At 52.7% G+C, this 26,967-nt stretch overlaps 12 protein-coding genes across 12 annotated transcripts; 6 read left to right on the forward strand and 6 right to left on the reverse strand.

Annotated features, from left to right (window-relative positions):
• Window positions 1-270: 270 nt before the first annotated feature.
• MYCFIDRAFT_209920 (uncharacterized protein) lies at window positions 271-1,018 on the forward strand. Its single transcript, XM_007923549.1, has one exon. It carries the CDS (start codon window positions 338-340, stop codon window positions 500-502), a length of 165 nt encoding a protein of 54 aa, XP_007921740.1. The 5' UTR covers window positions 271-337; the 3' UTR covers window positions 503-1,018.
• A 1,685-nt stretch (window positions 1,019-2,703) lies between these two features.
• MYCFIDRAFT_99465 (uncharacterized protein) lies at window positions 2,704-3,711 on the reverse strand (the record flags this gene model as incomplete). The annotated part of the gene is made up of 1 exon (XM_007923550.1): window positions 2,704-3,711. A coding segment is annotated over one exon (1,008 nt), but the record flags the coding sequence as incomplete, so codon positions are not given.
• A 215-nt stretch (window positions 3,712-3,926) lies between these two features.
• Window positions 3,927-6,359, forward strand: MYCFIDRAFT_149450 (uncharacterized protein; the record flags this gene model as incomplete). Its single annotated transcript, XM_007923551.1, has 1 exon — window positions 3,927-6,359. The coding sequence occupies one exon, from the start codon at window positions 3,927-3,929 to the stop codon at window positions 6,165-6,167; it is 2,241 nt and encodes a 746-aa protein (XP_007921742.1). The 3' UTR covers window positions 6,168-6,359.
• A 110-nt stretch (window positions 6,360-6,469) lies between these two features.
• Window positions 6,470-7,906, reverse strand: MYCFIDRAFT_29247 (uncharacterized protein; the record flags this gene model as incomplete). Its single annotated transcript, XM_007921720.1, has 1 exon — window positions 6,470-7,906. The coding sequence occupies one exon, from the start codon at window positions 7,904-7,906 to the stop codon at window positions 6,470-6,472; it is 1,437 nt and encodes a 478-aa protein (XP_007919911.1).
• A 611-nt stretch (window positions 7,907-8,517) lies between these two features.
• On the reverse strand, window positions 8,518-9,485 carry MYCFIDRAFT_149452 (uncharacterized protein; the record flags this gene model as incomplete). Its single annotated transcript, XM_007923552.1, has 1 exon — window positions 8,518-9,485. One exon carries the CDS (start codon window positions 9,483-9,485, stop codon window positions 8,643-8,645), a length of 843 nt encoding a protein of 280 aa, XP_007921743.1. The 3' UTR covers window positions 8,518-8,642.
• A 1,313-nt stretch (window positions 9,486-10,798) lies between these two features.
• On the forward strand, window positions 10,799-12,619 carry MYCFIDRAFT_107613 (uncharacterized protein; the record flags this gene model as incomplete). Its single annotated transcript, XM_007923553.1, has 1 exon — window positions 10,799-12,619. A coding segment is annotated over one exon (1,821 nt), but the record flags the coding sequence as incomplete, so codon positions are not given.
• Window positions 12,620-13,309: 690 nt separating this feature from the next.
• Window positions 13,310-14,632, reverse strand: MYCFIDRAFT_192938 (uncharacterized protein; the record flags this gene model as incomplete). The annotated part of the gene is made up of 3 exons (XM_007923554.1): window positions 13,310-13,447; window positions 13,497-14,366; window positions 14,417-14,632. The coding sequence occupies 3 exons, from the start codon at window positions 14,630-14,632 to the stop codon at window positions 13,310-13,312; spliced, it is 1,224 nt and encodes a 407-aa protein (XP_007921745.1).
• Window positions 14,633-15,607: 975 nt separating this feature from the next.
• MYCFIDRAFT_55415 (glycoside hydrolase family 17 protein) lies at window positions 15,608-16,992 on the forward strand. Its single transcript, XM_007921962.1, has 2 exons — window positions 15,608-16,589; window positions 16,638-16,992. Exons 1-2 carry the CDS (start codon window positions 15,769-15,771, stop codon window positions 16,741-16,743), a joined length of 927 nt encoding a protein of 308 aa, XP_007920153.1. The 5' UTR covers window positions 15,608-15,768; the 3' UTR covers window positions 16,744-16,992.
• A 41-nt stretch (window positions 16,993-17,033) lies between these two features.
• Window positions 17,034-17,803, reverse strand: MYCFIDRAFT_26930 (uncharacterized protein; the record flags this gene model as incomplete). The annotated part of the gene is made up of 2 exons (XM_007921599.1): window positions 17,034-17,701; window positions 17,752-17,803. 2 exons carry the CDS (start codon window positions 17,801-17,803, stop codon window positions 17,034-17,036), a joined length of 720 nt encoding a protein of 239 aa, XP_007919790.1.
• An 830-nt stretch (window positions 17,804-18,633) lies between these two features.
• On the forward strand, window positions 18,634-20,197 carry MYCFIDRAFT_149458 (uncharacterized protein; the record flags this gene model as incomplete). Its single annotated transcript, XM_007923555.1, has 1 exon — window positions 18,634-20,197. The coding sequence occupies one exon, from the start codon at window positions 18,634-18,636 to the stop codon at window positions 19,984-19,986; it is 1,353 nt and encodes a 450-aa protein (XP_007921746.1). The 3' UTR covers window positions 19,987-20,197.
• A 662-nt stretch (window positions 20,198-20,859) lies between these two features.
• Window positions 20,860-21,361, forward strand: MYCFIDRAFT_112476 (uncharacterized protein; the record flags this gene model as incomplete). Its single annotated transcript, XM_007923556.1, has 3 exons — window positions 20,860-20,962; window positions 21,019-21,196; window positions 21,238-21,361. Coding segments are annotated over 3 exons (405 nt in total), but the record flags the coding sequence as incomplete, so codon positions are not given.
• A 2,738-nt stretch (window positions 21,362-24,099) lies between these two features.
• MYCFIDRAFT_209922 (uncharacterized protein) lies at window positions 24,100-26,178 on the reverse strand. The gene has a single exon (XM_007923557.1). It carries the CDS (start codon window positions 25,991-25,993, stop codon window positions 24,629-24,631), a length of 1,365 nt encoding a protein of 454 aa, XP_007921748.1. The 5' UTR covers window positions 25,994-26,178; the 3' UTR covers window positions 24,100-24,628.
• Window positions 26,179-26,967: the final 789 nt, after the last annotated feature.

Here is a 26,967-nt window from a genome sequence, read left to right on the forward strand (position 1 = left end):
GAAGCCGACCAAGGCATCTGCCAAGAAGACGACCGTCAAGAACGAGCCCGCGCTTGAAGCTGCCGTCCAGCAACAACTCGCCGAGCAGACACAGGCCGAGCAGGCCCAACAGGTCGCTCGCGCAGTCGAGCAAGTCCAAGTCCAGCCACCGGCAGTCCAGCCCCTTCCTGCTGACCAGCCGATGCTCATGCCCGTGCCCGTTGGACCATATTTTCTCGGCAGTCTGGACACAGGCCCAGTCCCAGCTCTTCCAATGGCTCCTGACCTTGCCATACGACCACCGCTCCAGCGATCACAATACGCTTCGTCATTGGATTACGTGGCACCTACTGCGGCAATGGTCGACCCAGATGCAATCAACTACAACTACCCCTCCCCAGGCCTCTCTAATGGACTGCATAGCTTGGCTTTGGCGGCAGATGAGCATCGTCGCCATTCTGAAGAGAAGTTGACTGCCCGATCTCCCTCCTCGGACACGAGCTCAGACTCAAAAACGCCGTAGCGGCTGCCTTTCGCCCGGTTCGGCCCTACTAGCCGACTGGATCACCGTCACTTTCCCTCAGGTTGAGCAACAGGAATGTTTTCAAGCAATATACCCCAAACACTGTTTTTCGAAAGATGCCGCAACAAGCAAGATAATGGGCGACACGGCCTGGCGTCTCCTCTCAGCAGAGATGCAAGGATTTCTCCTGGTTCGAGAACATGAACGTGTGCCGTCGAAGATTAGTTGGAGGAACAAAACAAGCGGACTACAGCAGTCGCGCAGCTTGCGAAGATAGTTTATGTTTTGACGAAGCCCACTCTGCTACGATAGCTTGAGAGAGGGACAGGCAATCAGCACAGGATGCTTGGTAGAGGCGAATTTGGGCCACCAACGAGAGAAAGTCGCCTTGAGTCTTTAGTGCGAGAGTATTGCGATTCGCGAGTTACAAAGAAGATACACAGCGCAAACGCAAAGCGCAATTAGGTACAGATCTACCTAACACCTGAATAACAATGCAAACAGTCATGCAATTGCAACCAACATCACTTTTTTCTACGCTCATTCAAATTTTCATACTGTCCTAATAAGCTTGACTGTGCTGTCGAGGAGCCTGGGAGGAGGAGGTGAGCTCGACTCGACTTGACGTAACTAACTTACAAGGAAAGCTCGCGCGGATCCTGCCTGGTTGGTATTGGGACAGGACCCTCTACCTCAAGCTCTTGCTGATCACATTATTCTCTCGTCTAACCAGACCCGATAACAAAGCTCCAAGAACCAGGTATGAACAACGCTATGTACAAGTCCAGTAGTAGTACAAAATCGAGAATTGATTCTTAAGACATCTGTTTCTAATAAATCGTTCGTTGAAAACGTATCGTGCGGTTACGAATAATTGAAGACCTACTGTATGTATCATCTCGACCTATGTCGATATGTGGATCGGAGATGGGGAGGGAGGTAGGTGACTTTTTTTTTTAGACCTGTTCTTGTTCCTGTCCTGTTCCTGTCCTGTCCCTGACTTCTAAACAACAACCACATCACGCAGGTCCCATACATACATACTTGCATGCATGCATGCATTATTGGCGGATTTCTTTGTGCATGACAACACGGACTCACGAGAAATGATGGCAAAAAGACGGGAACTTGCTGGCCGCAAAGGATTTCGACTCGGTCTTGCATGGCGGGTTTCTTCTTTCGTGAAGATGCGAAAAGTGGGGGGGAGAGTTACATGTGCTGAATCAGCCACTTTCGTCGTTGCAATTCATCGACGACTCAGTCGGAACAGAGGAAGACACATGGGGTCACGCGGACTTCGCGAAAAAAACCGTTGAGGACGTAATTTGGAATTTGGAAATAATGCCATGTGTATACATACCATCATCAAGCTCGTTTTCTCAAGAAGAGTTGCTGTCGACTCGACTGCGGTACCGAAGGATCTGATTGCAGTGCTAGGGTGAAAAGAAGAGGCAGGGAAATCTTCTGCCGTCTGAGTGAAAGTGTTCATCAGGTACATATCGAGAATGGCAGAAGCATTCCCGAATGTGCCGCTGCAGCAATTGCAGAATCCCCCAAACTGTCTTCCCACCAATTTGAGCATTGGTTGCAACCAGGTTGGTATTGTTTCTGACTCAGGGCTTTTTGCTTGTGGCGCGCAGCTGGCTTGAGTCAGCGCTGTAGGAACGCGAACAAGAGATCGGGAGATTCGCTGCATAACCTCCGACCGACATCATGGGAGGAAGCTTGGACTTAGGGGAATTTGTCCCTCTATAGCTGCCCTCGAGTCAAGGAGCTTTCGACAGGCAAAACTCAATGCCAACCCAACCTCGACAATCAGATCGAGATAGTTGCCCCGGTACAATCATAGGAATGAGTTCAGGAGTGAAGGCTTTCGGGCTCATCAGGAACGCGATCCTGCTTGGAATCGAGTGTGAAACACTTTTGTTGGGCCTCCGTCTGGACTTCCTCCCTCAACCATGTGTGAATCGTGATAGGCTTGATGTGGCATGCCAGGAACGCCGTGGGCTGCGAAATGTTGTCATGCTCACTTCTCATCGCTGACTGCTTCGGATGTAGTCCGCGGCTGTCTTTGCAGCAGCGCTAGCACCTCCAGCTTGCAATGCTGCCTCGTATCGCGCCTTCAGGCCTTCTTCGAAAGCTTGGTCAATCTCTCCATCCTCATCGTCAGGCTCGTCCGGGTCCACAAGACCAGAGGTGGCCTCTTCATCCTCGTCTGCGTCTTCCAAATCGCTGACAGTCTCTGGTTCAGACTTCTTCGCGTATTTGCCAGTGCCCTTTGCTTTGGATGAGACCTGCATGTCGTTCATCATTCTGCTGACTTCTTTCTGCTGCAGCTCTTTCTTCTGCTCTTCAGCTTCAGCGCGCCTTCGCTCAAGCTCGGGCTTGTAGTCTTTCTCGAACTCCTGCCTTTTTTCTTCGATGGCGTGGAAGAAGCCATCGACGCCGTCGCCTGTCATGGAAGACACGCCTACGACGGATAAATGGTTGTAGAATTCTTCGAGCACCAGGCTCATGCTATTCAGCAGAGGGCCCATGTAGCCTCCACTTTCACGCTGTTCTTCCTCCTCCTGCTGCACGGCATTTTGGAAAGTCTCGAAGTCACGCATCCACTCCACAGCCTCAGACTCATCCTTCACGTCGGTCTTGTTAAAGACGAGAATCATGGGCAGCTTTGTCTTGTAGAGAATACTGATTGCGTAGAGCATGTTGGACATGAATGTGCTGGTGTTCTCGGTCGTTCGCGGGGTGTCGATGATGTATGCGATGACGGTAGGAAAGCTGGATGCGAACGAGGACAGCAGAATGTTACCAGAAGCCGACCAGACGAAGACCTCGATCTGGCCGGGAGTATCGACGATAATGTGACTCGGCAGTGGTTTGGAGGGTTGCTGTGGCAAGCATCTCTTCTCTAGTATCGACATGACCTGGTCAATCTTGGTGCTGAACAGATTTAAGCTGGTCAAGATGGCTCCATTCGGCCCAAGATTGTACTGCTTCATGACCTCCTTGTAGTTTACTGAGTCGCGAATGTCGATATTGGAATCGAAAGGCACACTTCGCACTGCCGGATCGAGATTGAGCACATACGGCGGCTGCTGCGTCGACGATTCTTGCGACTGCTCGTGAAGATGCGCGTTGATCCTCTGCATGAAAGTCGTCTTGCCCGAGCCCGCCATTCCCACGCATACAACAGCGACAGGAGGCTTGTCGCCTGCCGATGCACCACTCGACGCCATCGTTGGCTGACCTTCTCTCTAATGTGAGGGTGTTGTTGGAGGGAGCAGAGGCAGTTTGCATGTGACAGCGAAAGTGACGTTGGCGGGCAGTCGAAATTTGTTTGGGCGAGGGTCCGGGTCCAGCAGCAGCTCCATCTCCACCTTCAAGCAAGTGTCTAGGTTGCTGGCAAATCACACGCCCCACGATGGGACTGGACGATTTTGAGCGCGAATTAAAGGAGAGCAAGTCGCGAGAGGACGGAGAGGACAACAGAGAGCGCAGGAAACACCGGGATCGATCAAAAGACCACGAAGAAAGACACCACCACCGCCATCACCACCGATCGCATCGACACCGCGACGATGATGACGACCGAGAGAGATCGCATAGGCGACGAAGACACCATGATGAAGAGCGCCACGAGGATCAAGAGCGCAGAAAGCGACATCGCGCTCGGCACGAAGATTCCCACAGAGATCGCAAGAGACGCCGCAGCGATTCGCCTGCAAAGGATAAGACGTCCGAGCAGAAGCCTGACACGGCAGTGAAAGTATTCGATAGCGATGGAGACGAAGAGGACGAGTGGGTGGAGAAGGAGACCGTCACTGCGCCGCCGCCCCCAGAGAAGGTCTTGGACCAGCCAGATCAAGATCTGCACCAGAAGCAGAAAGGCGTACAGCGTGATGCCTGGATGCAGGAGCCTTCTGCCCTCGATATCGACTATGTGAGCAGAAAGAGGCCAAAGTCGCCGCCGAGCCAATTCGTGGGTGCCAAACAGAACCATGATTTCAAGGTGCAAGAGAAGCAGGTCAATCAACATCTGGCTGATCTCGAGCGAGACTTTGACTCGGATGGCGACGACGAAGCTGCAGCAGAGAATGTCAAGGACGAGCCTCCCCACCACGAGGTCAACTATGTCTTCGGCGATGGTGGCAGCACATGGCGCATGACCAAGCTCAAAGGCGTCTACAGAAAAGCGGAGGAGTCTGGGAAGAGCATCGATGATGTGGCCCTGGAGACATATGGCGATCTGCGTCTGTTCGATGATGCGCGAGAGGAAGAGCGAGAAGTGGATCGGAGAAAGATGTATGGTAATGACTACGTTAGCTTGGAAAAGCCTTCAGGCGAGCTGTTCCAAGAGCGCGAGATGAAGGCAGGCATGCGGCGTGATGAGCAGAAGAATGCAGACGTAGACGTATTTCATTCGAGGCAGGGTCAAACGATCGCCGAGGCTTCAGCACCACTTAAAACGACATCTCTCGACCAGACGGCTCTGAATAAGCTTAAGGCACAGCTGATGAAGGCGAGGCTCAAAAAGGCGCCAGACCTCGCTCGGCTGGAGGAGGAGTACAAAGCAGCAGAAGCAGCAAGCCTGGCCAACGGTAACCAACCAGATGTGGTGGTGCTCAACAATGCAGAGAATCGAATGCTGGCTGGTGACAGATCTGGAGAGGTTACCGCCGTCTCTGGAAGAAGGGCTCGCGAGCGTGGGACTGTCGTGGAAAACGAGGATATGTCGATTGAAGACATGGTCAAGCAGGAGAAGCGCACTCGTGGGATGGCTGGAGGCGAAGGACGCCAGTTCGCGGAGCGCATTGCCAAGGATGGCAAGTTCAAGAACGACCTCGATTACATGGATGACAACGCACAAAACCTGTCCAAGGGAGTCATCAAATCAGACACGAATCTTCGAAATGCCGCTGTCGGCGAGTTCCAGAAAATGCAGCGCATCCTTGAGAACTGTCCTCTGTGCTACCACGAGGAGTCGAGCACGCCACCAGTCGCACCGGTCGTTAGTCTCGCAACTCGCACTTACATGACATTGCACACCGAGCCTGAACTCGCCAAAGGGAGTGCTGTTATCGTTCCCATCCAACATCGTCTCAACCTACTCGAATGCGATGACGATGAATGGGAAGAGATCCGTAACTTCATGAAGTCTCTCGCCCGCTTCTATCATGCTCAGGACAAATCCGTCGTTTTCTACGAAAATGCAGCGCACATGCACAGCCGCAGAGGCCACGCGGCATTATTCGCTATCCCTCTGCCTCATCATCTCGCAGACACAGCATCGGCATACTTCAAAGAGGCCATCCTTGCTTCCGACGAGCAGTGGAGTCAGCACAAGCCCATCATCGACACGCTCGCTCTTACTCAAAGGCCGGGGTACGGCAAGCAAGCATTCAGAAAAGCCATGGTGAAGGAGATGCCATATTTCCACGTCTTTTTCACACTAGATGGTGGAATGGGCCATGTGATTGAGGATGAAAGGCGATGGCCAAAAGGCGATCTCTTTGCCAGAGAAATCTTGGGCGGAATGTTGGACAAAGGGCCCGAGGTGATCAAGAAGCAGGGGAGATGGGAAAGACATGATCCGCGGCTGGAGAGCTTCAGGAAGCGCTGGGACAAGTTTGACTGGACCAAGGTTCTAATGGATGCTCAATGAGAATGACTCGTCAAGTCATGATTCTTGCAAGACACGCTACGGTCGGTAGCTAGAGTGCAGCTGGTATTGCTACGATGAGATCTGTGGCATCTACAGATTCTGTTCTCTGTGACTCAATACACTGTCGTCTATCTTGACGCCAAGGGCAATGCTCGCTTCAGCCTTTGTCTTGCAGCAACCCATTGCTTTTTGAAAAGATGATGTCCCGTTCCAGTCCCAGCAGTGCTGACCATCACCCTGCTTCTCACGTACGTGTGAGCGGCATCGCTTGGATGAAAGCCGTCACTATCGACGCGGTGCACCTAACGCCATCCGATGCCACGCTGCTTCAGCAATAACCGCGAGTTCATATTGACAATGGTGCGAACGAGATCCCAATCACCATCTTTACCGACCCAATCGCAGACTACAATACCAGTCCCGCCATCTCCCTTGTCACCGCCAATCTCATGCTTCTGAATCATGAAACTCGTGACGGTCGGGTTCAGCTTCGCAGCAATCTTGTCTGGCCAACATCCGACTTTCCAGAAGTTGGAGGCGGACAAAAAGTTCAGAAAAAGAGGACCAACTTTCTCGAATGAGGCTGGACAAATGACACCACCTGCCCGCTCGAAGTGGTCACAGCATAAGCCGATCTTCTTGTCAATGTTCTCGGTCTCGAGGACTTCGCAGAAATCTTGCACTCGGACATCACCATATGTGCAATCTGGGGTATTATAGGCCCAATTCTCGGCATTGAGACACCATCCTCGTCCATCCCATTCCCGCTTCAATCGATCGCTGAGCGCAAACCGACGCATGAGCACGATCTTGCCGCGGACCTGACCAAGATGCGGCACCTTCGGCTCCGTATACCACTTATTGGTGTTGCCTGCAGTGTAATGGTCGCGAATGATTGCGCCAAGCTGCTGATCTGTGGCATTGCCGGGACCTTCGCGCTTCAAGCTGATGACGACCGTTTCGGAGGGATTCTGGTCCAGGAATTCTCGGACTTCTTTCACCAGACCGCGGAACTTCTTGGGGCCAGTGAGCGAAATTGGGAAGACTCCGTGAACAAGATTGAGCTCGTCGCTTTTCGGGTCGTCCGGGTTGGCTGGCTGGACACGAATGTCGAAGAATCGGACGCCATTCTCCAGCTGCTCTTTCGGCGGGACTGCCTGGCAGCGAACAGATGGTAAGGCTTTGTAGCATGTTGGAGAGTTGTGAGTACCGGGGATCGAAAGAGCGGCAAGTGAAGTGTCATCTTTGAACTCTTTCATCCAGGCCTGGAGGTTACAGTCCTCGATTATGGCAAGGAAGCAGTCCCTGGTCACAAATATGCCACTGTAGTCGTGCTTTGGATCTGGTGTCAAGGGCGTGAGCTTTTCAGCTGCGGCACTCCTGGTAGGAACATCAATCCGCCACTTGCCGCCTCCATCGCCTTGCAGAGTGAGGCGTACAACATCTCCAGAAGCACGCTCGAATAAATTGATGTCAGACTTATGGCTTGTAAAAGGTTCCAATCGAATATCGATGTCTTGTTGAGCATAGCTCTGCGCCTTCTCAGACAATTCGTGCCGTGTTGGGGCCCGTGGATCGGATTCTCCTCCCGTAGCATTGCTCATGAGAGTGGTAAAGTTCTTGGCAAGTGCTCCAAGCCCAGCGCTGCCCCGCCGTTCCTGAGGAGCTTCATACCGCTCGATGTGCTTGATGGTCAATGGCTGCGCGGTAAGATTGCGCACGGTGATCCGACCTGACATGGTTGCGGGTATCAGCAAGTCTTTCGGGATTTTGATGGACGGGGCAAGGGCTTCGAGATATGTACGTACCTGAGAGGTCTCAGAAGCAAGATCAACGCCTCAAGTCCAAGACCGTGCCGTGCAGAGAAAGTGGAGCACTTCGCCACGCTTGGCGCCGGCGGCCGTGCGTACAGGGTCCAATGGCAAAACTCTGTCAGGACCACTCACGACCTTGTGCATCACGACAACCTGAAGCATTGGTCTGCTGATCTTCATGTGAACTCTGCGGTGGTGAGCTTTGCATCATCACAGCCTGCCTCACAGATATGACGAGGAGAGAACATCACGAAGGAGCAGAAACATCCAACGGAGCCTGCGTTCTGCAGAAGAAGAACGCCTCTATCATCTACGGTGCTTGCGAGCTCCCGAAGAAGGACGCGTCCATTATCTACGGTGCCTGCGAACTCCAGAAGAAGAACGCCTCCATCATCTATGGTGCCTGCGAGCTCATGGACAACTAAATGTTCGACGGAGCAATTGAAAATCAAAGATTACAACGATTCAATATGAGAGGCGGTTGGATTGGCAGCTTCTCATGATTCTGGAGCGCTTGTGTTCCTGGATGTTTGTTTGGCGTTGGGACTTGTAGCGCTTAGCGCTATTGATCTACCTTCGAATACAATCAATGCTGCGAAATTCGCATCTGGACACCGAAATTCTTTTCCTCACTTGCTTTCTTCAATGCGATTGATATCCCCTAGGGTTCCCCTTCGACTCGCGGTCTCGGTATTCTGGGCATCTTCACCCATTCCACAGGCCCTGCCCTCATGTCCAGACTGCTCGGGTCGTAATTCGGATGCCGCGAGAGCTTCAGTCGTTGGTTGGTCTCCTCAATAACACGTGAAGGCCATTCTCCCCAGTAGCACTCGTGGTTCGCAAAGTGCTCATAGAGCATCGGTAGTACGATGACATCCGACGCGGCGTATTCGAGCAGAAGCTTCGGCAGAGGACGTTCGGCGAAACACAACCCATCTCCTGATCGCATAAGCTCCTTGACACTTTCCTTGCATTCCGAGAATTTGACCTTCGCGGTAGGATCGAGATCTTTGAGCCTGTTCTTGATGCAGACATCTAGCCCAAATAGTCGCTTGCTATTTTTGCGGGTAGCTGCTTCCATTAGCTGCACGTCAACGATCCCGTCAAGATTCAAGTTGTAGTGGGCGAAGAGAGCTTCGCCATCTCCGCGACAATCGAAGACACCTTTCAGAATTTTGGGCGACTCGAAGATGGTCTTCAGGCTCTCACCCTGCCCTTCTGTCGTAAGAGCATTGCCATCAAGCTCCTGCAGGTCAACAACAAATGCTCGCAAGAGATCCGGGACGTAGATGGCGAGCAGAGTGACGGTGCCATGTCGTCCAAGGTTTTCGCCTTCGCAGTCGAAATAAAACGAGGGCTCATCCGTGTGAGACGCCGCAGATTCGTTAATAAATCGGACAAGTTCTGAAACCTTCTCCGTGGTATCTACGAGAGATATTCTTGCATCCGGAAGCGCATGAATTGCTGCCTTTTGCGAATCTTTCCCTTCCTCAACGCCTTCCATATGCAAACACTGACCACGTCGCACTTGGCTACCAATGCTTTTCACCAGTTCTTCCAGCTCTACAAGGCCAAGTCTGGCCTCAAGATCTGGCTCGCTCAGATAGTTTGGTAGGTCCTTTTGCACCCTTCGGAGGTTTCCTTTGATTTGGAGTATCTGGTTGACGGCTTTTTCAAGGGCCGGATTGCTAACAGATGTAGAAAGCGGTTCGTCTTGAAGCGGAGCCCTCTCGTCCTTAGCAGAAGCGGCCCTCAAGGCGAGTGTCTTGGTGTCGCAGGTGAGCTCATGCGACGCATCGCGATCTAGTGTATCTTTCGGGGCATCGAGACCGTGGTTGATCCTAGGTTGGGCGGTAGCATTTGCACAATCACGGTCCGGGAGCTGATTGCAAAGTCGAGGAGGCGTTTCATCTGCTTTCTGGCTGTCTGCAAGTCTCGCGTGGTCGCCATTGCTCGAGACCTCCAGCTTCTCGTAAGCCAGATGCACACTCTGAGACGTGTCTTGCAGAAATGGCATCGCAGTCGTATTCGACGAGCGTTGCCTGATTGCTAGACTGATTTGTGCATGGACCAAATGTTATGGCGCATAAGTATTTGTAAAGACGAATGAATGCTCGCATAAAATATGTATGGCGTAGCCATGATCACACGCTACTCGTGAGTGAATGAGTGCCTACAAATCTGCCAAGCTTGTGAAAGCCCACGCAGCTGCGTCGGTGCACAGGCATGTGATACGAGTGGTAGAAGGGATCTCACCTCGAAGGAGACAGGAGAAGAAATACATACACGTCTTCGTTTCGAGCCACCGGTAAATGCACCGTCAATGAACCGCTTCTGCATGATCAACTTCCACAGTGCTCCGTATTCAAGATTGTGCCATTTCAGAGCCCAAGAAATCCTCGATATTGACCGTTGCTCGCGAGCTGATTCAACAGTATACTTCGTCGAGAAAGAAAAGCTGTCGTGGGTAGCCTCAAGATGGTGTAGACGTAGACGAATACAGAGAGTGGGTGGGAGGAGCAGGAGGACGAGGACCAACTTGGAAGAGGACGTGACGCTTGGACCATATTTCGGGCCGGGACTAGCGCCGAAAGCTTAAGCCTCGCTGGAGAATTATTTCGATTCTTGCTTGGAGCTTCTTCAAGAATTCTGGAGATTCATTCCCGCGTTTCATTGTACAGTAATATGTCGAGCAAGATGGGCGGCGTGAAGCGGAAAGAAGCACCATCCAATGCATATAAGAGTGAAAAGAAGCAGAAAACTGGCGACTTCAAGCCGAAATACCAACCGAAACCTGCGAAACGATCACATCTCGATGAAGCGGCAGAACAGGACGATGATGAAGCACCGTCAGGGGAAGATGCCGACACAGGCGCCGTGAATCCAGAACGCAAGAAGAACTTCCAGTCCAATGGCAAGACAGACGCAAATAGCAAGTTCAAGCTTGATATGTCTTCGGCTGAAGCACACGCAAAGCAGCGACAGCTTGCGAAAGAACGGAAAGCGGCCAAGCCAAATGCAGACGCAGTGCAAAGAACAAAGCAACTATGGGAGCGCCTACGAAGAAAGTCGCATGTGCCGAAGGAGGAGCGGAAGGAGCTTGTGACAGAGCTTTTCCAGATCATTGATGGCAGAGTCCGGGATTTTGTCTTCAAGCACGACAGCGTGCGTGTGGTACAGTGCGCGATCAAGTACGCGCGCTCAGACCAGCTAAAGGGAATTGTAAAAGAGCTTAAGGGCGATGTACGGGATCTCGTTGAAAGCAGATACGGCAAATTTCTCGTCGCGAAGATGGTGGTACAAGGGGATCGCGAAGACAAGGATTTGATCGTACCACAGTTCTATGGCCACATCAAGCGTTTGATCAACCACCCTGAGGCATCATGGATTGTGGACGACATCTATCGCCAGGTCGCCACTCCACCGCAAAAAGCTATGATGCTGCGAGAGTGGTATGGCGCGGAGTACGCGCTTGAAGGGAAACAGAAGTCAGGAAAGACGGCTGATAAAAGCGTAACATCGGATCTCAAGACGATACTGGAAGAAAATCCCGAGAAGCGCAAGCCTATCATGTCTTACCTCAAGACTATGATCAACAACTTGATCCAGAAGAAAATGACAGGCTTCACCATGCTGCATGATGCAATGCTCCAGTATTTCCTGGCGACAATGCCAGGTTCAGAAGAGCAGTCGGAGTTTCTTGAAATCCTGAAAGGTGACATCGATGCTGAGGAGGAAGGCGGAGGTGGCGATCTGTACAGAAATTTGGCCTTCACCAAGAATGGGGCACACCTTGTCTGTCTTGCACTGGCACACGGGTCCGCGAAAGACCGCAAAGTCATACTCAAGTGTTTCAAAGATCACATTGAGGCTATGGCATTTGATCGGTATGCCAAGATCGTCCTAGTCACAGGGCTCGATGTTCCGGACGACACGAAGATGACCTCTCAAACCATTGTTCGCGAACTTCTTGGACTCCAGACTGAAGATCAGACCCAACGTTCCGACCGATTGGAAGGACTGATCACTTCGCTTGATGCTCGCGTACCTATTCTATACCCAATGGCTGGTGCCGCTAGATGGCTGATGAGCAACGACGAAAAGCAGATTTTGGATGAAGTGCATGAAATCCGAAAAACTACGTCAAAGAAAGACCCAGAGGCGAGACGCCAAGAGATTATCAAGAACTTTTCTGAGCCACTTCTGGAATTTGTCGCTGATCGAGCCACGAATCTTGTGCAATCCTCCTTCGCCAGTCAAGCCGTGACCGAGATCTTGCTGGAGTGCTCTGGATCGCATCGTGACTCTGCCAAGCAAGCAGTCGCTGCGCTCGCCGCAGGAGATCCCGCAGAGGAAACACACATTGCACGCGATGCCGCTTCGGGTCGTATGCTAAAGGCGCTTGTCGCTGGAGGACCTTTCGACCCGAAGACGAAGACCACCAAGCTTTCCGAGCCTCGCTTGGGCTTCGCGGATGCTGTATATCCGGTGATTAAAGACCATCTGGTCGATTGGGCATGCAGTGACTCTAGCTTTGTTTGTGTCGCTCTGTTGGAGAGCGAAGATGTGTCGGATGAACTCAAGAAAGAAGTGAAGAAGGTTTTGAAGAGCGGAAAGAAACAGATTGAAAAAGCAGCAGAAGGCGGTGACGACGAAGGGAAGAGAAGTAAGAAGGGAAAGGTCGTGGGCAAAGGGAATGCCGGCGCCAGGATACTGCTGGAGAAGTTATGATCCTGGTCACTCGATCATGCTTCGATAGCACCAGCGCTCGTAGACTTTGCCAACCGTTTGCTTTCGATCATCAGCATATTCCAAGATGCCACCAAGGGTTGCTAAAAAGAAAGTAGCTGCCTACGCACTCAAACATTTGTACTTTGGTCTACGTCTGCGTCAACACGAGCGATAGCGCCCCTGCGTTGCAGAGGCTTCTATCCATGCCCAATGCTGTACCACTGAAAGCTCTACACAGCACTAGCAACGATAGTGCGCCCATCATGCATCATTCGTCCGACAAAATGCCTCGTCGTGCAACTTCATGTGGCGAAAAACGCGCTGCTCATCTTCCTGTCGGTGATAGACGGCCTCAGCAATTCTCACAGTCATCGCTCGCAGGCGAGCCTTCACTGACTCCTCCCATAATCTTAGCTTTCAATTCCATGAAAGCTCGTCCGCGTACGTTGAAAGTGGCGTACTTCAAGACCACATACTCGCGAAGTGTATGAAGATCTTCCATTGCCAACTTCTCGAAGTCACTAGCCTCCCTAAAAGGTTATTAAATAACTCAAAAGTCAGCAAGTCCCTCAGACATGTTCTCAAGTTATTGCTTTCTTACCAGCCGTTGCTATCGATCGCCTTGCTAACCTTCTTGTATTGTTCGACAAGCCCTTCTACGTTCTGCGCTTCGCTGATCGCCTGCTCGTGATCACGGATGTTCTTAATGCGGTCCTTGAAGCCCTTGAGCTTCGTCTGATGTCTTCATTAGTCTTGGTTCTGTTACGAGCTTCACATCACTTACCACTTCTTCCTTCAGCTGTCGAAGCTTGGTCTTCGTCTGGTAGTCGGTATCAGCAGCATGTGGGGCGCTGGGCATGGTGTAGGTGCTGCCTTGCTTGCTCTCCACCATCTCTTGGGTCTGTAACTCAATTGCAGCCACGCGGTTGACCATGGTGTCAAAGTTGTCCGTAGTCTGGTTGCATTGCGGCTGCATAATGGCAATGGTCGTCTTAAGTGCATCCAAGTCAGCTTGCAGTAGCCGAATCGTCTCGGCTGGAGTGCTTTCCACCTGGAAGCCTTCGTTTGCATCGCCAGCACGGTCATTGCGAGTTTCCATGGCCAAAATACGGCGCTCAAGCTTATCCTGCATTGCGACCTGTGCATCCATGACGCCCTTGTAGCGGATGCTAGCCGCCTCCTCAGCTTGTCGCTGGACGTCGGCATAAGACACATGCAGCTGGCCCAATACCTCATTCAACTGTTCTTTCGAGAGCTGCGTGACATTTGGCTTTGCGGCAGTCGCGTGCCACGTAGAATTTGGCTCCTGCTTGACGCTGCTCTTGGTTGGGTTGACAGCGGCGAGGCGCTGAAATTCCTCCAGATGCTGCTCGTTCTCCAGCATCTTCTGCTTCAGATCCTGGACCTCGGCCAGAAGCTGCTTATTCTCTTCGACGAGGCTGTCAACGTGCAGACCGCACTTGGCATTATCGCGCTCGAAATCTTCGCACCGGCGCACAAGCTCAACGTTCTTGTCGGTCAGTTCTTGACACTGGGTAGTGAGTGTCTCATTCTCAATCTCGAGCTCATCGCACCGCTCATGCAGCTCATCGTTGTCATTAGCAAGAGCGGCATTGGCGGCGCGAAAGTTTTCCTCAAGACGGGCATAAGAGTCCTGCAGCGCGTGTCAGTTGTTGCCGTGGCTATTGAGAAAGCTCAACTCACCTTTATGCTTGAACGATCTCCGCGAGTCGTGCGTTGTGCCTTGCCAAAGGGAATTACGGCGCGCTCTTCGTTTGAGGGGGCATTGCCATCAGGAGAGGCGACATCTGGAGCAGCATTGGTTGCTGACACCGAATCTGACGCTGGTTTCGGCGCTTCTGCATTCTTCATCGCAGCCTTGCGCAAGTGCGGCGGTAATGTGCCAGTGTTCACGGCCATCCTGTTACTCGGGGAAGAGATATCAGGTGGATGTCGATGTCGATAGCTGGAACTTTGCAATGAGAATGTGAAAGATTTCTCAGTGGTCGGGAAAATGCGGGACCGGTGGAGCGTGTCGTGCCTCCCTCCAGCTGCTCGAATTGTCGGACAGACACTTTTCTCGCCTGCAGTCTTGTCTATTATTACGGTTCAGACCGCATGCATCTCGCCTCTCACTGCTATTTGATGCCAAGGCGGGATCGCGTTGCAGGTAAGCACAAAACGCTGACGAACCTCTCAATCCCAGAGTTGCATCTCTTGACGAGCGTTGCACGCTCAAACTCCTGATCCAAGGTCTGTTTCTCCCTTCGCCGACGTACACAACGCCCATCCCGAGTATGGTCGATATCTGGTCTTGCATCGCCCCCTGAAATGTCGCTACCAGATCAGTGGTTGCAGAAAGTCCGGATCCTATCACAGCAGCAAAGGTCACTATTGTGCCATATGAGGTCTTTCCATTTTGCTTCCGTGGACCTCGACCTCGCGCAACTTTGCATAAACACTGAAGACTTCCCGGTCTTTCGTCTCCCATTCAGCCCGTGACGTGGCAGTCGCTGGCGGCCCCTATGGTTCTCGGTCATGCGGTGGTAAACTTGCAATTCAGGTCCGACAGGTACCAAAACGACGCTCTCGAGGAATTATAGGCCTTTTCGTGGCACCACTCTACGAACTCTACCTCCATCTCTACAGTTTTCCGCAGTGAAAATGTTGGCCAGAATCGTGACCTGAAGAGTCGCGTGGAAGGCGGGAAATCAGTCTTCAGAAGCTCGAGTCTACTGTCACGAAATGCAAACCAGGTCGAAGAGGTCCCGAATTCACGAGCGTGATGTCCTGACTGAGTCAGCACGATAGAGTTTCAGACCTTGTGGGTCTTGCCCCTTTCTCGCGTTCCACAACTCCATCATTTCACGCTCTCATCAGCCTCGAAAGGCAGTCCTTTGATCACGATCCCTATCCAAAAGCACATCGGTGCACATACACTCCTTGATCACTGTTTTTGTTGCAAATTATTTGAAAGCATTGCATACCAGGACTACGACAGACCACCCACCAACCGCACCCTTTAGCCCTCATTTCCTTCCCGTCTAATCACAACTATGCGCGCGACCACTACCATCGCGGCTCTCGCGCTGGCCACGGTGCCTTCGGTGCTTGCCGCCGGAGAGAAAGGCCAAATGGGCTTCGCTCTGGGAACGAAGAAGCCCGACGGAACTTGCAAATACCAAGCCGACTACGAAGCCGACTTCGACGCGATCAAGTCCAATTCCGGCGCGACCCTTGTTCGAGGATACTCTGCATCGGACTGCAACTGCGCCCAGTACATTCTCCCAGCTGCGAAGTCTAAGGGCTTCAAGGTGATGCTTGGTGTCTGGCCTGACGTGGAAGAGTCATTCAACGCAGACAAGAAGGCCCTCATGACCTATGTGCCAAACTTCAAGGACCAGGTCTATGCAATCACTGTCGGATCAGAGACTCTGTACCGTGGCAACTTCACTGGCGCGCAGCTGCTTGAGAAAATTCAAGATGTTAAGAAGGCACTCGGTGGAGACGTCAAGTGTGGAACCGCAGACTCTTGGAACAAATGGGCAGACGGCACTGGAGACGCCGTAATTAAGGGTGGTGTTGACCTCATCCTGGCCAACGGCTTTTCTTACTGGCAAGGCAAGGCCGCAGGCAACGATGCAAAGACCACCTACCTTGACGACATGCAGCAGGCACTCGGCCACATCCAAGAAGTCGCTGGGGGCTTGGACAAAGTCGAATTCTGGAACGGCGAGACTGGCTGGCCGACCGACGGTGGCTCTGACTACGAAGCTGCCAAGGCTGGAACTGAAAACGCGAAGACCTTCTACCACCAAGGCTTTTGTGGTATCCTTGACTGGGGCATCAACGCGTTTTACTTTGAAGCCTTTGACGAGTAAGTGTTGTCGTGTAGGAAATTGTGGGTTCAACTGACAATCTTCAGGCCTTGGAAGCCGGACTCCGTTGGAGACAACGGCGTTGCTCAAAAGGAGGGCACGTGGGGAGCTATGACCGGCGACCGCAAAACCAAATTCAACCTCAAGTGCTAGAAGAGTAGCACAAGTTGTCGAATTCTCTGTGAGAGACTCATGCATGTGTGCGAATCGAAAAGCAAATCATCATTAAACGCATTGGGGGAACTGGTTGGCTATGAATGATTATATTCGGTGTTGATGGATATTGTCATTCTGTGGCGTGCATTCGCATATAGAGAAGTAATGGAACATGTGTTAAACCGCAGTCGGACTGAGTGTGTTTAGACATACGGGTATCATTAAGTGCCATGTCTCTCAAACGCCATAACTCCTCGCTTGCTTGTGAATCGTTCACCCACATCCTATCAGCCGTCAAACCCACCAAAGCCAGCGTCTGGCTCCTCTTCCTCCTCGTCCTCGGGCCGCCACGCTTTGCCGTCTAGTAGCCTATTGTCATCGAAGCTCTCTCCTGCGCGTTCTCTTACGCTTTTGACCATACTACCTGTCTTCAGTTTGCTGATCGGAGCCATGATTTTATCAATGGGAGCCTGCCTGTGCTCGTCCACTTTCTGCAGCTCATCCAACCAGATGTCAAGTACATGTAGTCTCAGCCCATTTGGCACCTTCATGTCTCTCAAACTGAGCGGACCGCCGTCTGCTTCCAGGACCTCTAAATATTGATGCACAAAGTCTTCGTCCCACTTCTTCTTCGCACAAACTTCAAAACCCTTGTTGACATAGCATCTAATGAGGTAAAGGTATTTGTCCATCCTCAGACTATCGATGCTGCCCCATTCTCTACTGATCGTCTTCCAGAATGCGGCAAACCATGGTGAGACGTTTGCGGGCGCCAATACATCTGTTAAGGCCGCCAGATCTCGAGCAAGTCGTTGTTGGTTTCGAGGCTTGTCGGACATGAACATGCAGTAGTGAAGCCCTTTCCATAGCTTGAGGAGATCAAGTCCGGTGAAAGGCGTGGAGCGGTGGAGATAGGTTCGTAGTGAGGAAAGTGCTCGATCGCGAATACTTCGATCTGTGGTCTTATTAGAAAGATTCAAGTCATGAGGCTTGAGAGTGCCATACCACTTGATGCTAGTTGCTTGATGAATGGATTCGCCTCTGAGTTTGTCGTCATTTTTGCTGCTGGCATATTGACGACTGTATTTGATCGAGTATACTTAGACTTGCTGGCGCAAAGCTCCAGAAATTCTTCGGAACTTCGGCAGGCGGTAGGTGGAACTCTAATGCGCACGGAGCGCCTTGAAGTCCGAGCAAAGTAGTTAAGGGCCCAGGAGCAAGAACTGAGATCCGCAGTAAGGACTTTAGGACGCTTATATATCTGTACTAGAGTGCTTTCTTGGGTCTATATACTGGAGTAACGATATTAAATATTTCTATAAAGACGATTTTGTAAGAATAGAAGCATTTTGTCTGCTCTAGAGTCGCGTCTAGCTTAGTAAGTAGCGCTAAACTCTAATTACTTAGCACGCGTTTCTTTGTTAATCCACTATTCTAACATGCTTGCCTTTACTTTCTAGTTCTACCACTCTACCTTAGATATTGCGATTTAGTGAGCCCGACCAACACTAAAATAGACACTCAGTCTATTTCAACTATTTGGAACCTGCGTTTCTCAATAATGTCGCTTTTGCACACAACATCCACGCCGGGCTCCGCACGGGCCACCCATACAGTCCGACCTAAGGACGTGGTTGAGGTGCTTTGCCATCGGCAACTCGAAGGTGTAAGCATTTTATTACCATCGATTGACTCTAGAGATACTAACAGATGCAGTGCGAGCAATATCTTGTCCGATGGAGAACTGACTCAGTGCTGCCCGCGCCTCCACGCGCGGTGTGCTCATGGCACCCTTTGCGCGAGCTCTGGCCTAGCCTTCACATGGTGCAGGCATACATCCTCACTCTGCCAAGTGCTACACGAGCAATCGGAAAGCTCACCTCTGGCATGAAAAGAAAAAGAAAATCCCCAGATTCGGAACCTATCGCAACACGTGACCTTGACAGCAATGGCAGCGGGCTGCTGACTCCTCAAGACTCCATTGTGAGGTCGCGATCTTCCTCCGTCATTGACTTGGGGACACCAGAACCACCAGAGATTCCAGGCCCAAGCATATACAACGGAGTTCTCCAGAAGAAAGAAGGAAAGATCATCGCCAAGCGAGCAGAAGGTCCAGAAGTGACCACTATAGACAGCAGGACTATACCCACTGACGAAATGCGACGAACCGCTTCCAGGACCGCAGTTGTCCAAGCGGAGAGTGCGATCCGGGCGGCATTTCAAGACAAACTCGCAGTGCACGACCCAAGAGGATTAGTGCGGTTGGAGAACGATATTGACTCAAGCACTCCCTCTCTCGACTTCACCTTCATCCGTGAGTATGTGTTGGGGAAGGACGTCTCCGGGATCTCTGAAGACGAATACAGAGGGTGCACAAAATGCAAAGCGGACATGGGCGGAGGCGTTGGCTGCGAATACTCAACCAAATGCGACTGCCTGCAGTTTGCTGCGGTCGATGAGAAAGCCTTGGAACGCACGAAACCGGACACGTACGCCGTTTACATGGTCGCGAAGGCAGAAGGTGGCGGCATTGACACAACAGGCCTGCCTAAACGATTCCCATACAGAAAGCCAGGTCAATCTGTACCTCAGACTCTGCTGCCTTTCTACCGCGAATCCAGACACCCGATTTATGAGTGTAACCGCAACTGCAAGTGCGGTCCCAAGTGCAAGACGCGGCTGGTACAGAAAGGCAGAAAGGTGCCGTTAGTCGTGTTCAAGACTCGAAATCGAGGGTGGGGAGTGTATTGTGACGAAGATCTGATCCAAGGCGAGTTCATCGACACGTACCTTGGAGAAGTGATCACATTTGAGGAGTGTGAGCGCCGAGAGAATCAGGTGGGGAACAAGTCAAAGGCGAGTTATCTCTACAGCCTTGACAAATTTGTTGGCGACCGCACGGCGGAAGGCGAGCCCCTTCGTGAAGAAGACACATATGTTGTGGACGGGCAATACATGGGCAACGTGACAAGATTCATCAATCACAGCTGTGAACCCAATTGCCGACAATACACGGTGTCATACAATAAGAACGACCTGCGACTGTTCACGCTGGCCTTCTTTGCGTACGAGGACATTCCAGCGGGAACAGAACTCACTTTCGACTATGCAGACAAGGATGAAGTAGAGCTGGAGGAGGCGATCAAGGGACGTGAAGCAGCACTGGCGAATCCGGAAAATATTGACAGTATCCCGTGCAACTGCGGAGCAGCAAAGTGTCGCGGGTACCTTTGGCACTGAGACTGAGTTGGTCGGAGCATATTGAAGCGGGAGGCATTTCCTTTGGAGTGGCATGCAGCATCGAACAGAGTGGTACTGACGTAGCATGGATCTCAGCAAGCATGAGCGAGAGAGATGGACATGGCTGGCCTTTGGAGCCAGCATTCCGGATGGATTGTCTTTAGTAGGGAAAGAGCAGCGACAATTGGAAAGTGAAGATCATACCGACATGATGGGAAGCTCTCAACCCCGTAATGTCATGTCTATTCCACGCGCAGTCGTGCACATGCTCCGATTGCCAAATATCGTGTGCATTCACGGGCGGCGCTTGAAAGATGCCACCTTCCTCCGATGTTGCAGGATCGAAAGACGACGTGGCAACGGCCATCCACGACAAGACGAGCCTTCCAAGAAAGTGTCATGTCTGTCACACAGCACTTTCCGGCGGTGGTCGTGCCTGCATCAGATGGAAAGCGCGCGCTCCACCTCGATCTTTGCACCGTCCGACTATCCTCTTGCTGCTGCTGCTGCTGCTGCTTGTGCTGCTTGTGCATCCCTCTCCCTCTCCCTCTCCCTCTCACCAAGCTGCATTATCTCCAAATCCTGTATTGCCTACCGTCCTGTCCTCGCCGCTGGCGGCCTTGCAGAGCACTCTCTTGGCATTGTTGACCATTGGCATTGCATGCATTCCGATCCCGCTCTACACCTTCGTCAGCCTCACATCGCCTCTCATAGCCCATCGATCTGCAAACCACACAACTTCGAACCGCTTCCACCATGCAGCTCGCCAAGATCACCATCGCTATTGTAGCCACGGCCGGCTGTGTGCAGGCTCTTACACCGCCCACGCAGGAGAATCCGACTCTTCAATGGCTTGCCCAGCTTCCACCCTCGAAGTTTCCGAGTGGCTCCGTTTCCATCAGCCAGGGCCCAGGTGGCAATGGCGTCAGTGTTCAAGCAAACTTTTCTGCCTTGCCGGCAGAGGGAGGACCATTCCGTGCGTCAACGACAGTGCGCCGCGAAGTTGGCAGAATGAGGCTGACACGGACATAGTCTATCATATTCATCAGAAGCCAGTTGGGCCAGATGGGAATTGCACTGCTGCTGGAGGCCACTTGGCACCCCATTCAAGCCAATACCCTTGCCAAGATCCTAATCATCCGGAAGATTGTGAGGCTGGCGACCTGTCAGGCAAGCACGGCAAGATCAACGGCACAACCTTTTCTGCGACGTCAGTGTTCATTTGAGACGTGGGTCGAAGCGCGCTGACAGCCCTCAAAGTTACGTCGAAGACTTTGTCTCAAATCGAAATGAGGCCGGCTGTCTGCAATGCATGACAGATCGCAGCATCGTTGTGCACTTCGCCAATCAGACGGCCATCACATGCGCCAATCTTACACTGAAAGGTACGCAAACTTCCTCTTTTCCAGGCTCCGGTGCTTCATCACAAGGCTCTGGCAACGGATCTGGTTCAGGCGCTTCTTCGTCTGCCGGATCTGGTGCCCACAGCAAATCTGACACCATAAGCTCTGGGGCAACTATCCGTGCTGGCTCTGGCTCTGTCAGCCTCACAAGCACGCCTGGAGTTGTATCTGGCTTCACCCCCGGCGTCAATGGGTGGCCTCTGGGTCAATCCGCGGCAGGATTAAGCCATTCTGCTGAAGGCGGGCAACAGACAGTCTTCCAGACGGTCGTTTCTGTTGCTAGCGTGACAGCGTCAAGTTCTTCTCCAGCAGCTGGCTCACTTTCTGCTGCAGGAACAGATGGCCCTCCAGCTTCATCTAATGCTGGCGGACAGACAGTCACCATCACGAACAACATCCCGGCCGCTCAAAACCCGCCATCAACAGTAACAGTAACGGCCCTCGGCAACGGAGGAAGCGGGCCAAGTGCTGGTGGTAACGCAAGTACCGTGACCATCACAGCTCCAAGACCACAGAGCCTAACAACAACGGCTCTCGGCAACGGAGGAAGCGGGCCAAGTGCTGGTGGTAACGCAAGTACCGTGACCATCACAGCTCCAGGACCACAGAGCCTAACAACAACGGCTCTCGGCAACGGAGGAAGCGGGCCAAGTGCTGGTGGTAACGCAAGTACCGTAACCATCACAGCTCCAGGACCACAGAGCCTAGCAACAACGGCTCTCGGCAACGGAGGAAGCGGGCCAAGTTCTGCTGGCAACGCAAGTACCGTGGCCATCACAGCTCCAGGACAACAGAGCCCATCTCGCTCATCTACCCAGAGCCAATCTGGACAGCCTGTGGGCGTGGCGATCACTCTTACCACGACAGTCTAGGGGACTCCGTTCAGCTATGCAAATACTGTCACGGTCACCGCGATTGGCAATCAGACATCGAGCAGCTCATCTTCGGCGAACAACACCAATTACGCCACCACGGTGTTTCTCACGGCCAATGACACTTCGGGCGGGCCAACGCTCACGCGCACGGTGACCCATCATCAGACCTCGCTTTATGGACCGACCTTGACCGTTACAGTGCCTCCAAATGGCACTCTGCCCGTCGGTCCTACTCCGACCACTTCTGTCAGCCATGTCACCACCGTCACTGTGACGGGAAATGACACTTCGACAACGAGCCTGGGAAATCCTGTCATTACTGCGGTCCAGCAGCCAAGCACCAGCAGCCACGCGACTATCACCACTGTTGTGCCAATCATCACCAGCGTGCCTGTTTTACAAACGGTCGCTATGGTAGCAACTTCTGTCAGCCATGTCACCACCGTAACTGTGACGGGAAATGACACTTCGACAACGAGCCTGGGAAATCCTGTCATTACTGCGGTCCAGCAGCCAAGCACCAGCAGCCACGCGACTATCACCACTGTTGTGCCAATCATCACCAGCGTGCCTGTTTTGCAAACGGTCGCTATGGTAGCAACAACTCTTCCAACTTCAACGGCTAGCGGGAGGATTACGACCGTAGTCTCTCGGTTACCTCGCAGCAGCGGCGTAATCACTATAACCCGCTCGTCGTCTCCTAGCCACAGCACCACTGTTGTGCCAATCATCACTAGCGTGCCTGTTTTGCAAACGGTCGTTATGGTAGCAACAACTCTTCCAACTTCAACGGCTATCGGGAGGATTACGACCGTAGTCTCTCGGTTATCTCGCAGCAGCGGCGTAATCACTAGAACCCGCTCGTCGTCTCCTAGCCACAAGACCACTAGCCACAAGACCACTAGCCACAAGACCACTGTTGTGCCAATCATCACTAGGAGGCCTGTTTTGAAAACGGTCGTTAGAGTAGCAATAGCTCTTCCAACTTCAACGGCTAGCGGGAGGATTAAGGCCGTAGTCTCTCGGTTATCTCGCAGCAGCGGCGTAATCACTAGAACCCGCTCGTCGTCTCCTAGCGACAGCATACTGACTATAACCCCCTCGTCGCCTCCCAGCGGCAGCATGATCACCATAGACCTCTTGTCGGACCTCTTGTCGCCTCCCAGCGGTAGCATGATCACCATAACACCCTCCTCTGACTCCTCAAGTACATCTACTCTCTCTATTGATGAGTCGCCGCCACAGACAACAGATGGCTCGCCGCCAGAGACACGAGATGACCCGCCGCCAGAGACACCAGATGACCCGACGCCAGAGATACTAGATGACTCGCCGCTAGAGATACCAGATGACCCGCCGCCAGAGATACCAGACGACTCGCCGCCAGAGATACCAGATGACCCGTCGCCAGAGACACCAGATGACCCGCCGCCAGAGATACTAGATGACCCGCCGCTAGAGATACCAGACGACTCGCCGCCAGAGATATCAGATGACCCGCCGCCAGAGACACCAGATGACCCGCCGCCAGAGACACCAGATGACCCGCCGCCGGAGATACCAGATGACCCGCCGCCAGAGATACCAGATGGAGACTCCTGAAGGCAACCTGTGGCTGCTGGTCTTGCCGCGGCTCTAGGTGGCATTGTTGCAATGCTCCTCTAAAGCCGGCATGTAGACTTTATTGCTTGAGGTCGAAGACGAGAATGAGTCGAGGTCGTGAGAAGGCAGACCAAGTCTGTACGGAATAAGGAGTTCTGAGGGCGAACGCGGGACTTTTGGTGACTCAGACTTGTCGAGATGTAGCAGCTTCGCGGGAAACATGTCGAGCACATGGGTTTCCTCTGGTCTCGAAGGAGTTTAGACCTAGGGCTCGATACATGGCAAATTCGCATTCGTCTCGCTACCAGAACAAATGTCTTCATATCCATGCAAGAGGATAAGTATGTACACAGAGTCCTCCAAGAAGCTAATGTCACACAGGGTATATCGCGCCGACGCTATGCTCCCTTCTCGTTGCCCGTTACTCGTACCTCATGTTCTCGTACCTATACTGGAACCAAATCTCACAATCACAACAGTCTCCATTGCTTTTGCGCTTGGGCCGAAGCAGGAACGTGCAGTCCCTTCGACACAGCGGATATGATCTGCAAAGTCCTGCGTATGGCCTCGCGTCGATCTTCTGCCACAGAAGCTGACTTGAGTTTCGGTTGTCTTGGGAGATCTCTCGTGCAAACATCATCCATTTCTATCGCGTGCCCAGGAATATCGATGCCGAATGCTTGTTGGGGTTTCGGCGATGGGGAGCGCGAAACCGGCGATGCTCGCCTCATCACAGGAGATGGCATTGTTCTATTCGAGCTGTCATGATCTACGCTTCGGGCTCGCACGTGTGGGAGGAGGTTTAGGATCTCTCGGTCTGACGTACCCTTCGGTCGGCGTGGGCTGCCGACTGTGCGAATTGCCTTCGGTTCCTCTTCCTTGTCTGCTGTTATTGCTTTGCGCAGGGCTGCCTTGCCGACTGCCTCGAGTTGCAATGTCCTCGGTGCTCCTGCCGTTGCCTTTTCGACTACTGCTTGCACTGGCCTGACTGGCATTACTTGTACTCCGCTGTCTCTGGCGCACCTGATCCTCAGCCTGTTCTACCAGTTTGCGTTTCGATGCCTTATCAGAGGCAGCTGATGTTACGGACGATGCTCTTCGCTGGCGGCTTCGACTGCTCAAGCGAGAGACTGGCGGGCTGAGAGTCGTTCGTCCGGCATCTGTCGACTCTACTTCTGCTTCCGGTACGGTTGACAGGCGTTCAGGAGTGCGCATGAAGATGCGTGGAATGTGGCTTTGATGCGCTATGTTTGAAGCCTGGCGATACTGCTGTGGTGAGTTGCGCCGCTGTTGGGGACTCACTGCTATCGTGCGGTCGATAGGAGGTACCACACTTGATGCTGCAGGTGCTTGCCTAGGAGTACGCTGATTCGGACTTGTCGGGCTTGTGACTGCTGATGCACCTGGGCGTGGTGTGGACTCGGCGGATCCCCTCCTGACAATGCCTCCCAGCGCCTGGACGAGCGCAGAGGCATCCGCGAATTCGTCGTCATCGAGACCTTCTTGCGAGCTGTAGACTTCTTTGATTGTGCGCCTGGCAAGTCTACGTGCCCGGTCGTGGTCTTTTGCACAATCCCAGAGGAAGGCAGAGTGCTCAAGCGAGACGGATAAGCGCAGTGCGTGTGTGGTCGACAGGAGGTTGGTCGCTAGAACTTGAGCCGTCTCAAAGTGTTCCTTGGCCATTGGCACGAAGTTCAAAGGCGGTAATAAGAATGAAGCCGCCGATCGTGCTGCACCAATGTTGATCGGTGCCAATCCAGGTGGTCTAGACGGAGTTCTTCGAGCGCCTTCCTGCTGGGCATGAGGCAGGATTGCGGAACCTGGTGGCGGCGTCTGCCCAGTGCCCACGGCGTAGGGGTTTGTCACAAATGAGACGTCCGACTGCATCGAGGGTACTGGATCGCGCAAAGGTGCTTTTCCAGCGCGTCTACTGCCTGCTGGCACAAGAGGCTTTGCCGTTCTGTCCGCAGGTGACCAAGATGTTGGGTTGGCTCTCGGCGTGTTCGAGCTCTTGCTGGATGGCGGACTCCCTGTATCTGGCGACCGTGTACTGACCTGGCTGATGGGTGGATGGTTGTGAAAGAGGCAGAACACATGATATAGCGACGCCCTCAACTTGGCTGCCATGACCCTGCATTCCGCGCCTTGTTCTCCATCTTGACAGTAAGGCAGTATGTATACTTCTGTAATCGACAAGCCTTCTCGCGCAAGCCAGATTATGTGATGATACAGCTGTAAGGATTTGGTGTCTCGGGATGCATCAAGCTTGCGTAGCTTTCGGGCTCTGTAGAGCTTTCTCGAGAGGAGAATGGATAGGCCGAGTACTTGATACAAGGACGCTGAAAGTAATACATTCGATGGCTCAGTCTGTTTGGCAAGGCGACCAAGGATCTTCTCCTCGATTTGTGATACTGCCATCGACCTTGGTCAATGGGGCACAAGAGAAGGGTTTCCTCTACGGCACACCATGCAAGTTGTATCTTCCACGATTCACTATATCCAGGATCGTCGTCAATGAGACGCAGAGCACAGCGCCAATCAATCAGATGAGAAGGTCTCTGTAAGTGAATGGCAGAAACGTTAGACAGTGCGATCCAGCCTCTCAGCACAGAGCATGCCTGTTAGCCAAGTCCAGCTCAACGACCTCGACCGCTGACACCGTTCCACAGCTGGCAGGGACGGATGCCGAGCACTGCCACAAGACAGCACAGGGCCTTGTCAGGCTTCAAACAACGTGATTGTTGCGAGCGCTTGATGCGGCGGCGAATGTCGCAGGCTAGCTAGAAGACCAGACAGGGTAGGGAGCCAGTAGGCAAGCGCAATAGAGTGCCGCGGTGGAGATCGGAGGGAGGCGATGGGCCAATGGTACTATCAGCGGCCTTGACAAGACGAAAGGAGCAGTAGAAAAGAGTTGTGTAGCGTCCTCTTTGGCCGACGCCTGGACCGGCCGGGCGGTAGAAGTGCTATATCACACTGACTACGAGCCATCAGTCGTCTTGTCCGAGGCAGAATTGACACAAGAGAGGGCATAGCACTACCTAATGTGTACGCCAGGACACACTCCGCGCCTAGCAAGATGGCAGTGTCTCATTCGTCACTCA

The sequence above is a fragment of the Pseudocercospora fijiensis genome (genome assembly GCF_000340215.1).
Source record: "Pseudocercospora fijiensis CIRAD86 unplaced genomic scaffold MYCFIscaffold_1, whole genome shotgun sequence".
In the NCBI taxonomy this organism is placed as follows: domain Eukaryota; kingdom Fungi; phylum Ascomycota; class Dothideomycetes; order Mycosphaerellales; family Mycosphaerellaceae; genus Pseudocercospora; species Pseudocercospora fijiensis.